The sequence below is a fragment of the Gigantopelta aegis genome, chromosome 4 (assembly GCF_016097555.1).
Source record: "Gigantopelta aegis isolate Gae_Host chromosome 4, Gae_host_genome, whole genome shotgun sequence".
Lineage (NCBI taxonomy): Eukaryota > Metazoa > Mollusca > Gastropoda > Neomphalida > Peltospiridae > Gigantopelta > Gigantopelta aegis.
Genome location: NC_054702.1, coordinates 7,824,441 through 7,840,594, shown reverse-complemented (window position 1 = coordinate 7,840,594; position 16,154 = coordinate 7,824,441). Strand labels below are relative to the sequence as shown.

At 36.4% G+C, this 16,154-nt stretch overlaps 1 protein-coding gene across 1 annotated transcript; it reads left to right on the top strand.

The window, feature by feature from the left end:
- Positions 1–743: 743 nt before the first annotated feature.
- Positions 744–15,213, top strand: LOC121369901. Its single transcript, XM_041494981.1, has 2 exons — positions 744–824; positions 11,230–15,213. The coding sequence occupies exon 2, from the start codon at positions 11,406–11,408 to the stop codon at positions 13,647–13,649; it is 2,244 nt and encodes a 747-aa protein (XP_041350915.1). The 5' UTR covers positions 744–824; positions 11,230–11,405; the 3' UTR covers positions 13,650–15,213.
- The last annotated feature ends 941 nt before the right edge of the window (positions 15,214–16,154 follow it).

The window sequence follows — 16,154 nt, the reverse complement described above, 5'->3', positions numbered from 1 at the left end:
GAAAGCATTAAATCAATTTCATGCCTTGATCTATAAGTAGATTCAAATCAATACTGGTCTTCAGATTAAGCTATTTTGAAAAAGAGATACCTGTTCCAATAGTCAATTTCTCTGTATGTCAAGCAATATATTCCTTCTGCACCAGCTTTGGTTTCTTCATATTAATTCTGAAATATACCTTAAGGTATGCTAGGTATAAGACTCCTGAAGACATTTAGAGGCTATACATGTAAACTATATCTGCATCATATCTAATGCAATACTAATCAGCCAGAATATGCTTATTTTCTTGAGCATCTGATACCATTATAGTTTTGACAGTGATTCATGAAAGTATGCTCTGATGCCTGTCAAAATAAGTATGCCACGACCTTTGTTTTGTACAGAAATTCAAATTTGTCATTCACATTTGTCAAGCCAGTTGTTCCTCATCCTGATGAAGAGAGAAGGATGAATCATTGTGCTGAAGATGAATCACCTGTCACTGATTTCTGCCATCACAACTTTATCCAAACATCCTCTGGACTTTTTTGCTAATATATAGATTTTTTTATACCAAACAAATATCTTCTTTTTAAAATATAAAACACTTTAAAACCCTCTATTTTTTTAATATACAGTAAATAACATAACCATAAATTTAAGTCTAAAATCACCAATTCATATTTTTTTTTTTATGATGGATACCTCAACTTATGGGAGGAAATTGCATAGAAGAAAAACGGAAGTAAACATATTGATTCAATGGTCGCACGTTGGAAGTTTTATGCGTCGTTGACGGTCACAGTATGCAGTGTTGTCACGTCGAAGTGATAGAGCGCTACGTAGGTATATTCATGCATTTGTATACAGTGTCAGGCATTACCTACATTACGCACTTAGTAATCAATAACGGGAGCGAATGTCAGATGCTTCCAGCCCTCCTCGAAATCGACTCCTACCAACTCGCCCCATCACCCCATGAGGTTGGACTATACCAATTCAAATCCCATAGGCGACCATGTTAACGTTTGTGTTTAAAAACACTATATGCAATATATCAACCAAACTATGACCCATAAATATCAGTACTACAACCCCTACCTCAAAGTATTAACTGCAGAAAATGGTACCTTTCATAGCTCATTTTCGGTATAACCAGATGTTTTTACAACACCCCTAGTTTCGCACAAAATTTTAGTACTTTTTTTTTACATGTTCCAAGCACAAGGTTACTTGACACAGTGGTACTAGATGAATTAAAATTGTATACATTTTTAGCCCAGATGAAACTAATTTTTTTTACAACCAACACACTCACATTTATAACCAATCACAGGACTTGTGGTGTTAACTTCTCTATCAAAAGTTTGGTGCACCTCGAACTTCGACCCAGCCAGAAAGTAATTGGTATAGTGCTACCATTACTCATGAGTGAGGCATGATGTCCCGACTCCTAGTTGGTGACTTGGTCATCTAGCCCCAACCACTCGTCACTTTGACTGTCTGTAAAACTGTACACTTGTGATGAAGAAGAAGCTATCTTCATTCCAGTCATTAAATTTTATCAGTTTATGGCAATGTTTATTTGTTACCATTGAATCGTTGTTTTATTTTCTAAGATCATGTCCTACAATGTAATAAACATGATTGCTTGTTTTCAAGTCTTGACAGTGACTTTTTATTGTTAAAAATGAACAAGTCACAGAAAACAGTTTCCACTGCACTATACTGTAACAATGTTGCATTAAAATAATCCTTCATATGTGTACATGTGGGACAGGGCTATTCCACCTGAGGGTACATAATTTGTACATCATATTATGTACCCGATGGTGGAATAGTCCTATCCCACATGGATACATAATGGAGAATTATTTTTCTCCCATCCAGTAGATGAAAAACAAGCATTTTTGGAAAATATGAAAAACCTACATTTTTTTTTATTATCTTACAATAAAATAATCATAACCATTGAAAAGATCGTACTAAAAGTATAAACCGAAAATGATAGTATAATTTCATTATTACAGCAGGTTTCCTTGTTTTTATGAAATATAAAAAGCATTTCTTGTGTTATTTTGCCGTTTATGTGACGTCACCCAATGTTAATATCAGCTCAAGCAATAGAAGTTACATGGTCATGCAAGACCGATTTATTCTGCATGGGTTGACGTCATGGAATACGTCTGTCTTGCATGGCAAGGGATGGAAGTAAATGCTGTCCTTGGTTTTTTTAAATTATAGGTGAGTGGAATATCACACACCTCAGTATGCTTCTAAAGGCGAGTGAAAAATAAATCTCCAAAATAAATAAAATAGGCATTGTAGCTCCGATTGGATTTTGACTGGTATGTCTACAAAATTGTCTATTAAACCAGTATTTCCCGATTTGTTCAACAAAAAGAAATACCATTTTAACGACTGCATGGAAGAAAAAATCAACAACGTGGATATATCCATTCTAGAATTAAACAAAACTTAAGTGTAACACCAACCAGTATTTATTATTAAACAGGAAAGTGTGTTTGTTTCTAAAGTCGGGCACATGCATAAAGTTGGAAAAATAACCTTTCCATGTATGCACAGTTCATCATTTTCAACATCAGCTCACGCCCAGCATGTCATGAATACTTTTTATATTATAATAAACTAGTGCAAAATGTGCATTCCCTCACTGGTGTAGAAGAGCCGTAATAATCGGATATACATGTATCAGGGCATTTTGTTTTTAAAATGCACACACATGAAAGATCCCTTTCTGTTGTACATATCAGGGCAATTCCATGCTAAAGTGGACATGGAATGAAAAAATCAAATCATGTTATTCCTTATATATTAAGATTGTTTTTAATGTAAAAATGTCTGGAGAATCCAAATCTGATATGTAAAATATTGTAAAATAAATAGATGTGTTTGACTTTAGCTATTTTATGAGGATACCGTCACACTAAAAATATGACACTTCCGTAATACACACTATGAATTTATGTACAGCAGCCATGTAATTGAAGGTAATATTCTTTTTATTAGTGTTTTTGTTTTACCACTAACAAAGTACTACACTTCATAATCCACTTTAATGAAAAAAATTTTTTTTTTTAGATTTAGGGGAAATTAGAAAACATAGAATCAGTTTGTAATTCTGTTACCGAAAACAAACAAAAAGTTAGATTGTATTATTCATATATATGTAATCAAGGAATCAACTCGTATTCTCTGTGTATATGTTAATGAACATAATCAGACACATTTACTTTCAAATTCATACATTATGAGTAAAATTATATAGCTGTTAACATATGTAATTCCGTTACCATAGGTTTGTAATTCCATTACCGTCTTTGGTATATAATGTCAGGAAACACTTTAATATAAACCTACATAGTACTAAAATGCTACACTCTTATCCATATACACCAATACATCAAGTGATGTAACAATAGGAAGATATACAAAATCTTTTTTAAAAATCCATATGGTAATAGTGTACTACTTGTGGCTCCAAATGCATTTGCGGAACACTCATAGCAAATATAAATGTCATCCATTAACAATATAGAAATTAAGGAAATCTGATACACTTTAACCAAACAGTACTACTTAAAAGCTTCATTATGATGACTAAACTTCTGCAAATCCATGACAAAATTCAAGTTATAATCGAAACCTACTAGACTTATATCGGGGCTCAAAATATGAAGCAAAATATGGCCTGCCATTATTTATTTTTTAAATAGCAGGCCAAAAGAAATGTGGCCTGCTGTGAAATGGAAATAAGACAGCACAACATGAATGTAGGGTTTGGGACAATGTGTGGAAAATTAGGACCTCTGATATGTAGTTTAGAGCATTATAAAATTAAAATGTAACAGAATTATGAGCTCAGCCTCAGCTAAATAGAAGATGAAATGATTGTACGTACATCTGTTTTTTGAAAAATGATGCGATTTTGAGTTAATTTTAGCAGGTGAATGTTTATTTCACTTGCAAGATTTAAAAATAGACTTCTTTTCACTTTTTACAGGCCGCTATTTCAAGCCCTGTACATATATCTTTAGACATATATAGGGTCCAGAAAGTGGAAATGTAACATAACATATCTACTTGAAGCAAACTTTAATGTTACTTTATCCAAAGGCATTTATTGACTGTACATGTATTTAATAATTTATATTTAAATGACAGGATATCCAGAAAATGGAAAGTATCATTCTAATTACCAACATTATGCTTTTAAATGTATATAATGAACAAAAAGAAAGCAACCGTTTTATAGTGTTAATGCTGTCTTTACAAGGAAATCTGATCTGAGTAGAATTCTTAAAATGGAAAGATGGCATGTTTTTTTTGTCCAAAAAAGAAAATACTGGTGTTTTGAATGTTGTCATGTATGTTATCATAACCTCAAATAGATGAGGAATTTTATTATTAGGCATAATATCTTTCACTTACCGTAATACAATCTAGATGTTTGACGGTCAGTTTATATAATTTTAATTGGCCTGTGTTCCTCTGACCTGGTGTAATTCTCTTTGTTATTAACAATGTCACTGTTCAAGAATTTGTTTTCAATTGCTGTCAAACATTTTAAACATTTACTATGTAATATGTACACAGTTTAATGCTAGTTTAAATCTCCACTCATATACATGTACGTGTACATTTTACCGATATTGAAACTAGTTATCATTTGAAATATTAGTATGAATGCTTAAAACAAGTATACTGAATTATTATTTAACTTATAAAATTATGCAACATGTTTGCAAATCAAATTTAAAGTAAATAAATATTGTTTTTCAAAAGTAAATTCAGAGCGGTAATTCCGTTACCGAACTGTTGTACAACAAAATTATGAAAAGATAATTTGTAATATAATTTCTATTTTGTTACTCACAAGTCATTAGGAGATCATTCCATCATGAAGATAAATAATTATTTCATCATACTTCACAGAGTTTGTAGATGTTTTGCGGTGCCCATAAAAATGGTGTCAGTTTTTACGTAATTCTGTTACCAAACTTTAATTAAGTACTCATGCACTACACCTTGCAGTAGGGAGTCTCACTTCTGCCCATGACAAGCACTAGTGCAGTACTAGTGTATTACATAGTTACATCATTATGATAATTTTTCTTATTTGGACTAGCTGAGTTTAATGCCTGAAATATCTCTCCAACTCGTAATTCCGTTACCGTGGAATTGCCCATCAGCAGAATTAGCCTATATGATGGCAGCAGGTTTCTCCATCTTTCTCTCTTGACAAAGTGTCAAAATTACCATATATATATATATATACATGTTACACACAAAAGAGTCGCAGTTTAAAATGTGCTTAGGTGTTGTTAAATACATATTCTTTTTCTTTCCTTTGTTGTAGAAACTTTATATCAAAAACTGTTTAGTTTATCAGGGGTAGGAAATTAGCTCTGACAGCACAGAGCATATTTGCCTCAGGTACAGTAGGTTGCAGCATCAATTGCTCTAGGTTGTCCCCATCTCAACCTGTTCCATATGACTGGTGCATCAAAGACTGGTATGTACTGTTCCATCTATGGAAAAGTGGATATAAAAGATTCCTTGCTGCTCTATCATTAGCTGTAGTCCAGTGCTTATGATTTGAAAATAGATAGTGAGCAATAAGCTGCTCTCTTGAAATTATGTAGAACTTGTTTTCAGTGTCAAATTCACAGTATTTTTGAGTAAAATACAAAATGTAAATTATCAATGTTAGCATTTGATGAAGAAAGCTATTTTTTTTTTGCTCATGCAGGTTTTGTTTTTCACAAACACATGTGAGAGAACAATTACTGACCTCAAACCATAAGGACTGTATATTTTATAATGTATGGAGTGCCTGTTGACCGATTCATTAACATTATATTTTAATTTAAATAAATATTGACTGCCAGGTAAACCAAACCATAAAGACTGCCTATGTGGCAGGGGGCAGCAGCTAGTTACCTATCTCGTTCTCTCAACAGTGTTGATATAACAATATTTTAGACACCAAATACAGGAATAGCCATAATTCAAAATGTGCTGGGGTGTCATTAAATAAACATACAGGGCATAAAATTATAATTTTTCAGACGACTGATATGTCGTTCATGTGGTTTTAGTGTTTATATGAACAATTTTCTTCACTAGTTCAGATACAAATAAAAAATTTAATGGGCCACCGGCAGGCCTTCTAGAATACGGTGGCCCGATGCCCAAGGTCAGTGTTTTTTGGATTTGGGCCAGTAAAGGTTACTTTGTGCAATCCCGATGGCAAGTGGTAAAAATAAATTTAAAAAAATCTACAACGCTACCTCCTACGATCATACAAAAAGAAAAGAAACATCTACAAGTCGCTTCTTTCGATTTGCAATCACATGCACTATTTCACTAACAGTAATCTCTGACCCATCCATGACATCAGTATACCTACTGATATAACTTTATTAAAGTTATAAAGTGTAAACATTGGAAAACAAAAGTTCATTGTTTTTCAGCCATTTTGTTTTTTACACTGGAATCCAAAGATTTGTTACTCTAATACTAATAACATGCAAAACGGTAACCAGTCTTTTATTAGTTTTAAAGGTTGCATGTCACTATTTATCCAGCAATCACTGTACATACATTGTCAAGATATGATGACTAGATAAATCTCTATATTTTCCGTCACTGACCAAAAATATAGGTCACATGATATAAGCCTGACTCGACTCAAGTATTTCAGAGTAGATTTTCAATAAACATACTCTTTAAATCATTTGTAAAGACAAATAACTTTTAGTTTGCGATAACAGTACAGAACTTGTATATTTATTTATGAATTGGATTTTGAAACATTTTTATTAATGTGACAGAATGTAGCTAGCGTCTTACAAATAATGATGTCATGTATCTTGTATGACGTCATACGGCAAAAGCTTTTCTAGGTTGACAATACTCGATTTGATAAGCCTTAAACTGCAATACATAAAGGTTCTTAATTGGGTTTTTTCTCGTGGTGTTTTTGAGGGGGTGGGTGGGGGGTGAGTTCCCATTCATAAGTAAATAATGCTGTTAATTATAATATCTCATTAAATGGATTATTTTTTTATAACTTAGGTGGTTTTAGTGGAAAAAATTATTTAAAAATTTTAATAGTTATGGTAACTTTATTCTAAACTGATGAAAATTATTTGCATATTTTTCTAAACAAACCATAAAGCATGGCCAATGAGCCTGTCTGTTGTGTAAATTGACAAATTGATTAAACATGATCTCAGTATGAAAAATGGACATTAAAAAGTTAATTATTTGAATTTACATTTTTTTTGTTTTATCAACAGTTAAAATTGGGCAAGTGAATTTTTCACTATGGCCAGTGAATTTTCAAATCCACTGGCCCTGTGGCAAGTGAATTTTAAAAATATTCTAGAACCCCTGCGTCCAACGGTAATCAAACGAGAATCTAATATGAACGATTTTCGTAGCTTTTCTCCATCAAATTTCCTATCATATATACAAAAGAAAAAATGTATGCTAGGACCATCTTGTAAGCTGCCATTTACATTTCAGCACTCTGTCCCATCGGCAGTTTTACAGGGGAGTACTTTTTGGCACCAAACAATAGTCTGAATGAAACAGTAATAGACAGGGATTTCCCGGAACTTAATGGTTGTGCCTACTGTATAACAGCAGTGCCGACTTTGTGTCGACTGCGATGCTGATTTCAAATGGATACATTGTATCTTTCTTACACCGGCAATATTATTTTCTTCCAAAAACAGTGATAAAATTAGCCAACACCTCTTTTTAGATGTTGTGACGAACGATTACAGCTTTTACACAAACAATCCATTGTTTATGTTGATATTGGTGTTGCATAACCGACAGACGAATGACAAAATCACTCATGCCAAATTTTATGAACTGCATATGAATTACTTTCCTTTCTTTTCTGTCAGATGTTGATGATGCGAAATATGACAAACACATCTCACAATCACAGTTGGTTATCATGCCTGCACACAATAACACAGACCTGTTGTTGCCAGAACAATGAGTAAATTAGTATTGCTTGTGCAGCAGTTATAACCTGACAATCGCGGTGGACTTACTGACACCTGATTCACCTTGTATGCTTTGACCTACTGTCTTGTTGTTACACTCCAGCCTGTTGTATTTTGTCATCTGTGATATCATGAACTTACATATGTAACACAAACACGAACATGTGATCATTAAAATATATTAAATACTGACTGGATGACGCTCATAGTTGCAGTTGCAGTGGTCAATTATGCTCAGCTTGTTGTTCACAGCAGATGGGTATGTGTTGACAGAATATTTAACTGTATATCCTGACTAGAGTTGATAATCAATTAGCTTGATAATGTGGACATGAGATGTTTCATGCCCAAGCTCTCGCCAAATTCACCAATTGCATATTTGAAAAAAAATTGGCAAATGTTTAGTTGCTAATACAAATGTAATAATTATAATGAACTTAACAGTGTGGAAAATGGACATGGTAATCTAAAGGCATACTAATCCAGTATTAGGTAGTCGGCGAACAGTTAAACATAAATTTCTCAACTACATGAATAGTACATATATAGGCTTAACAAATTGGGATTTTTGCTGTTTAAAATGTTTATAAATATTAAAATAAATAAATGTATAAGATTTTTATTATTCAGTATACATTTTTGATAGTTTGTAAATAATTGTCTTCATTATTTTTAGCTTAGAACTGTTTACCCCCACTTAGCTGAGATGAGCTTGCATTTGACACCATGGTTATTCGGGGGATGCCTGCCACGTGACTAATATATAATACATCATATATCTGTGCTCCAGATCACTGTTATTTTTTCTGAATTATGGACAGTCTCCATAATTCAATTATTCTTACAAAATATCATTAATAAATGGCTTATGTAGATTTTTGAATAAAGTACTTTTAAGGACAACTCAAATGTAATATATTTGTTCAGATAATACTTAGTTGGGCCATTAAATAGGTCAGTGTGTCTTTTAGTTCACATTAATTAAATATGTTTATGTATTTAAAGCATGATTGAGTCATGTTAACCAGTCACTTAATTTGGAGGTGAGTAGACTACACTGACTGGGTCAAGATGACCAACCACTGGGGTGAGTTACATGTAGTATGGATGAATCATTTTTAGAACAAGTTAACCTGTCTCCTCTGTGCATCGTACAGTTTTGAAACCTCACTAAACAGCTGGATATTGATAGGCAACAACGAAATAACCATGTAATCTTGAATAGTTTGGATACAATAATGCCAAAGACAAATGTGTGAGTTAAATTTAGCAGATAGTTTTGAAGCGAAGGAGTGTGTGCTGTTTGTAGCTACAATAAAATGTTCGCACGGTACATGGTTACATACCTGATGCTGATGTTTTGACAGACTGTTTGCACTGTCACATTTAATAAACATGTTCGCACGGTACATGGTTACATACCCGATGCTGATGTTTTGACAGACTGTTTGAACTGTCACATTTAATAAACATGTTCGCACGGTACATGGTTACATACCCGATGCTGATGTTTTGACAGACTGTTTGCACTGTCACATTTAATAAACATGTTCGCACGGTACATGGTTACATACCCGATGCTGATGTTTTGACAGACTGTTTGCACTGTCACATTTAATAAACATGTGTTATGTGTATATTTCACAGTTCACAATATGACACAGGTATGTGGTTGAAAGATAGTTTGTATGTACTAAAATAAATGGATATATAGTCTATAGGGCATACATGAATACATCAGTGTTCTCCAACCCCAGTAAGCGGCTTGTACACCCGCCAAGCTGAGAATTTGTGCCGCCAAGCTGAAGATTTTCGCAGACGGGTCTGCCAAGCTGATAAAAAATGCCGCCAAGTCGAAAATCAGTCCGCTATGATGAAAAAAACTTCCGTCAGTTCTATTCACCTATCGCTATAATTAGCCTGTACTTGGAGTATATAATAATAATATTCTAATTCAACACATTTGTAAGAACGAATCTGATTGGATCCCTGCTGAAAATTTCAGGCGGTAAAATCACCGATATACCGGTCGCAAAATGTCCACGTGTCGAACAAAATTAAAACCAGGCCTCCCCAATATCCAGCAGTGATGTCATGTCATGTCGTAGGGTTTTACGTGCACATTCAGAACAAGCTGTTGTAGCGCACGCCTGTCGTGGGCACAAGAGCCGGCCTTGGCCGGCTCCTCCGTCCATGACAGGAAACAGCAGTGATAAAGCGGGAGTCGTTAATACAAGCGGCACATCTCAGCGGTGCAACGTAGATTGTCTCTCAACAGCTTGGCTACTCTAATCCAATCAGGAAGCGGTAATTTTTGACAGACAGCCGCCCGTCACTTCATCATTGGCAATTTGCATATTATGATTTTTAGTAAATCTTAGTCCTTGCGAGTAATTGACATGGGTCCGGGCAAATTTCATGCAGAGGAATTGTCTATTGCTGGCTGTTGGCATGTTGAAAACCATAAATCGAGAATAATATTTTATGCAATGAAAGACGGCAAAATACTATCCCCAGATGCCAGAAAATCGCATCTATATGAGCTTTTATTTTTAAAAATTTCCGGGTGAGATTAGCCCACTGGCCGCACACATTTAGGCCTATGATCATCTAGGCCCTACTACTTCAGCGTGACCGGTGCCGGTGCGGCAGATCATGAGATAGATTACGGTTAACTTTATTTAAATCAACTATTAAATGCCAGAAAAAAAACACCTTTTGTGACTTAAGATTTAAAAAATTTTCCAGTGCAAGAGGGGACGAACCCCTCACGAGCTTCGGCCACTCGTTTGTGTAAGGCCTCACATGTCCGCCAACCTGGTAGCATAAAAGTTGGAGAACACTGATACATGTTGCAATTTTAGAATTTACCACTATGCAGAAACAATCTAATATTTTTTTTTTTATAAATGGATGTGTTAAACATATTTTATAGATTAGTATTAATGTGCCCTGGACTAAATATTATAGTTTAATACTTTTGATTTAGAAAGATTTAACAAAGCCTTCAGTTTTACAGTGTTTTAGACAATTTTGTGATTGGTCTGGTTTGTATGATTATTTTGAAATACATATGTTAAGTTGCTCGTTTATTTGTCATTTGAAATAACTATAACCAAAAACGACATCATGATTATAGAATTTGTAGTCTACACTTCCTTGTGCTAATAATAATAATAATTACTTGGTTTTTTTTCAGGTTGTGGTCTGGCTGCCTGTATGATTTGTTGGTGAAACGCAGGAAGTAAATGTCCATTCTGGGATTCCGAATAAAGAAGAGACATGGCTCTCCTAAGCTGCACAGCAGTGAAAGAAGAGACATGGCTCTGATAAGCTGCACAGCAGTGAAAGAAGTGACACTTTTAAGAATGGTACATGTATAAGATAACATACAGAAGGATGAGCTCGTTTTGGGAATTTATCTGCAATTATTGCTACTCCATCTACAAACAAATACAAGGAAAATGGCCCATCAATGCTCTGCGTGGACCACATCTGAAACCAGCATCTGAAGAAACGACAACAGTTCTGAAGAAGATTCTTCAGATCCTGATCAAGGAAGTGTCGGCCACGTCCGATGATGTGTGTTCTCTGCTGGATAGCCTCCCAGACCAGGAGGATCTCCTACAGGTGGTCGATGACATCCAAGGCTACGACATCCTGCAGCTTGCAGTCATCCGGGGCTGGAAGGATGTTGTGTATCTGCTGCTGAAGAAGCAGTGCAGTCCAGACGGTTACCGGTGCAGTCCTCCTGTGCATCTAGCGGCCTTCACAGGCAGGGCAGACATCCTCAAGCTGTTGCTGAGCTCTGGGGCAGGGAACAATTCCTCGTGTGGGATGTGTTTCCCACAGTACCACCTGGCTCTGTCTTACAAGACCTCTCTTCTGGGATTCAATAAATATCCGGTGTTCCGTTGCCATAGTAACTCTCTCAGTCCAGTGAAATGTGCCGTTATTGAAAATAAGGCCGAATGTCTTGATGTGTTACTGGAGTCTTTACCAGACAAGATCAAAGCCAAAGGCAATTTTCTGCCAACTCTACTTCATTATGCCTGTCTAAACGGTGCCACATCTTGTATTGAATATTTCGTGAAGAGGTATCCTGGGTATGTGGACTGGTTTAATGATGAGGGTGAAACTCCTCTCCTTTCGGCTGTTCCTTGGGGTAGAGAGAGTGTCACAATTCTAGTCGACAGTGGTGCTGATGTGCGGATCGTCTCGAAGAAGCTCCACGAGACTGCACTGCACCGTCTGTACAGAAGGAACATTGATGGGCTGTTCTCCATCTTCGACACAACGAAGTACCTTCTCACCACCGGGATTGAACAGCAGATAAACGCTTACACGACTCTTGGAGAGACTCCACTTCACATGATCATCTCCCATGTCTCGTACACAGGGGGCCACTTTGCCGACCCAAACCAGCGTAAGGTCGCGAGGAGTCATCTCCAGGAGGACTACCAGCAGCAAGTGCTGGACACAATGAAGCTGCTGATGGAGTTCAACGCTGACCACACCCTGCTCAATGCGTACGGTCTGCAGCCTCTCAGCAGGATGCTGCACATTGCCCTGAAGGCCTGCAACGTGGACAATCCATGTCCCTGTGTGCAGACGTCCATCTTCACGTACCTCATCAAGGACTACAAGAACGACTACTCTGCCCTCTGTCAGGCCATGGAGGTGCTGCTGTCTCACGGTGCCAACCCAAACTTCCAGTGCCAGCTGGGTCACAGTCCGGTGGTTATTCTACTCCTGTGTCTTATTTATGACGATGTGTACTGTCTCTGTGAGCAATCCATGCATGTTGTGCAGGCCTTTGAGACTCTGCTGAAGCATGGTGCTACATTGAACTTTGTCACAGGCAACCAGGGCACGTGTGCAACTCTTTTGGCCATGATGTGTAAACGGTACTTTAGTATTAATCTCGAAGAAGATGAAGAAGAAGAAGGAAGCCTCTTGAGTCATGGCGGCAGTTTTAAAACCAACATCAAAATGAAGTTTGCCGAGCTGGCAAATGAAGTCGTCACCAAGTTTCTGCAGTATGGCTTGAATGCCAACCACACCAGTTCCAAAACCTGTCAGTACCCTAAAGGCGGTAAAGGGAATGCCTTGATAGACTTTGTCAAACTCACCGAGTTCTGTCAGTCATCGAAAGATCTGAACGTGATTCACCTGTGGCTGAGGACACTGCTTCAGTGGGGGGCGAACCCCAACATCTCGCCGTACCCATCGGAGCCGATCATCTGCCACTGCCAGAGTTCTATCTTCCTGAAGAAGCAGGACACCCAGGCGATGAGCCACTACATCCACGATATCAAGGAGCGGGATTCCTTCTTCAAGGACGGGTGGGCGGGGGAGATGCTCATGCTGTTCTACAACTCCATGGACCACCAGACTCTCTTCGAGTGCCTCAGCGCAGCCAAGACCAGCGCTCAGATCTATCACGGAGACTCAGGCAGCATGGATATCTTGGACCTGATTAATGAGTTATCAGAGAACCCCAGAAGTCTTAAGCAGATTGCACGAGTTGCGATTTATCAGTCAATAGAGCGAAACTGCTCACGGGTACATTCCCTGCCTATTCCAGATTCTCTGAAGAGATACTTGTGTTTTGAGTAACATGCTCAGTCAAAGAAACTCTTGAAAAGAAAACAACTATTTATTTGTGATTTTGTTTCCAGTTTGTGGTTGGTATTTCAGATTCTGTGTGCCATCAGAATTGAATTTTTGGTGTGAAATATTGCATTTGGACACATGACACTATTTAAATACATTTAATTCTCACATTCGACAGTATATATTCATAAAATAAATTTGGTATGGTCTAAATTATGTGTACCAGAAAGTTTTAGAAAGCTTGTTACAACTGTTAAAATATGTCACATATTTTTTTAATTATTCAACATCTATCAGCACAGTGTGCAATCCTGATTGTCACGATTGATAGTCTTTATGATAACATTGTCCTGTTTTACTGTCACATGTCACAGTTGATGGTCTTTATGATAACATTGTACTGTTTTACTGTCACATATCACAATTGATGGTCTTTATGATAGCATTGTACTGTTTTACTGTCACATGTTCACATTCCTTGTGTGTGTGATGTCAACAGTAGTATGATTTGAGTGTTAATGTCCTACATACATTGTGTCAGAAGTATTCTAATCAAGACAAGAATGCCATTCAAAATGTACAATGAATATGCTTAATAATAATCAACTTTAGAAGCAGCTAAATGTGTACTGTCTCTGTGAGCAATCCATGCATGTTGTGCAGGCCTTTGAGACTGCTGAAGCATGGTGCTACATTGAACGTTGTATGTACGGTATGTACGGAATATACGGTATATTGAGATTTATTTATTTTCACGGATAATAGTATAAATGTATCCATGTTTGTCTCAAGTCTTCCACATTATTATTAGTCTAATTAAGAGTGTAATTTTGCTTTTCAATTTCTAATATTTGACAAGCAGAGATTTCTTCCCAACTTCACAAAAATGAATTTCGAGCCCTGCTGATCTAAATGGATTTCATATCGTGTCTTCCAGACATTGAGTTTGGCACTACACTACATGACATAACAAGAAAATTAAGCATCCACCTACAGTTAGGTTTCTTAAAGTGTGTAATTACCTCAGCTAAGCACTAGTACAGTAATAATTAACCACAAGTTCATAGGACACTTAAATTCAATGATCCTAGTTTTTAGGCAGTGTTACATGTGAAATCCTTTATTTTTGTGGGCTTAAATTTTCATGATTTTGCCCCCAAAAAAGAACAACCTCAACCCCACGTTTCATTGGGTACTTAAATCTCATCAAAAAAGGTAGTACAGCTATCATAAATTATATGTATGCATGTGTTATAATACCACTGTGTTCTCAAGATTGATTTTATAAAAAAAAAAAAAAAAGGTATGCACCGTAAAAGCTAGGGTCAGTGACTTTAATTTGTGGTTTATCCAACTGCTTTTACACTGCTCATCACAACATCTTGTCATTCAGTGAAGTAGGACTGAAACCTGGCCTGGTGCTTTTACAGTTGGTACACTCGAGACTCTTAATAGAGTCTGAGACACTAATGTCATGACAACACCATACAAATTGCATGCGTGTGATGTCATTTGAGATTGAGTCTGGACTCTTAAACGTTTTAACCGGCCTCGATGGCGTCATGGTTAGGCCATCGGTCTACAGGCTGGTAAGTACTGGGTTCGGATCCCAGTCGAGGCATGGGATTTGTAATCCAGATGCCGACTCCAAAACCTGAGTGAGTGCTCCGCAAGGCTCAATGGGTAGGTGTTACACTTGCACCGACCAGTGATCCATAACTGGTTCAACAAAGGCCATGGTTTGTGCTATCCTGCCTGTGGGAAGCGAAAATAAAAGATCCCTTGCTGCCTGTCGTAAAAGAGTAGCCTATGTGGTGACAGCGGATTTCCTCTAAAAAAAACCTGTCAGAATGACCATACGTCCAATAGCGGATGATAAGATAAAAAATCTATGTGCTCTAGTGGCGTCATTAAATAAAACTTACTTTACTAAACGTTTTATAAGTACGGGCCCATTAGTTAGTTTGTGTCCTAAGGGAACATGTGAATTGCCGTGTAACTATTGACTCTCGTGCACTGTTTATATTTTATTTTATTTTCAGTCTCGTGCCACTGCTATGTTAACAGAGATAATACAGTGCATTTTTAAGGTTAAAAAAAATGTTCACCTGCAAATGTGAACACATCAAATTTTGAACTTAATTTATTTTTAAATGGGCCATAGCTTTCAGTGCTAATGGTCAACCTACAATGTATGCTGAAAATCTGCTTGTTATTTCATCATATAATGGGATTAGCATAGTTATATATTTCATATTACTCTGCAGGGTATTTTGAAGCATTAATTTTCACCTTTATATCATACATCTTAAAGAAAATTAATTGAGATGTAAGACCTTGAAGTATATTTTGTGTAAGATATTATGGTGTTGACAATCATTACTATGACATTGCACTGCCAGAACTTTACCTGCCTGTTAAATATATTTATATTTTCTTATCTCATATTTATCTGTATGTATTGTCCATTGAGTTAGAGTATGTTTAAATATTAACTAAATCTGGAAA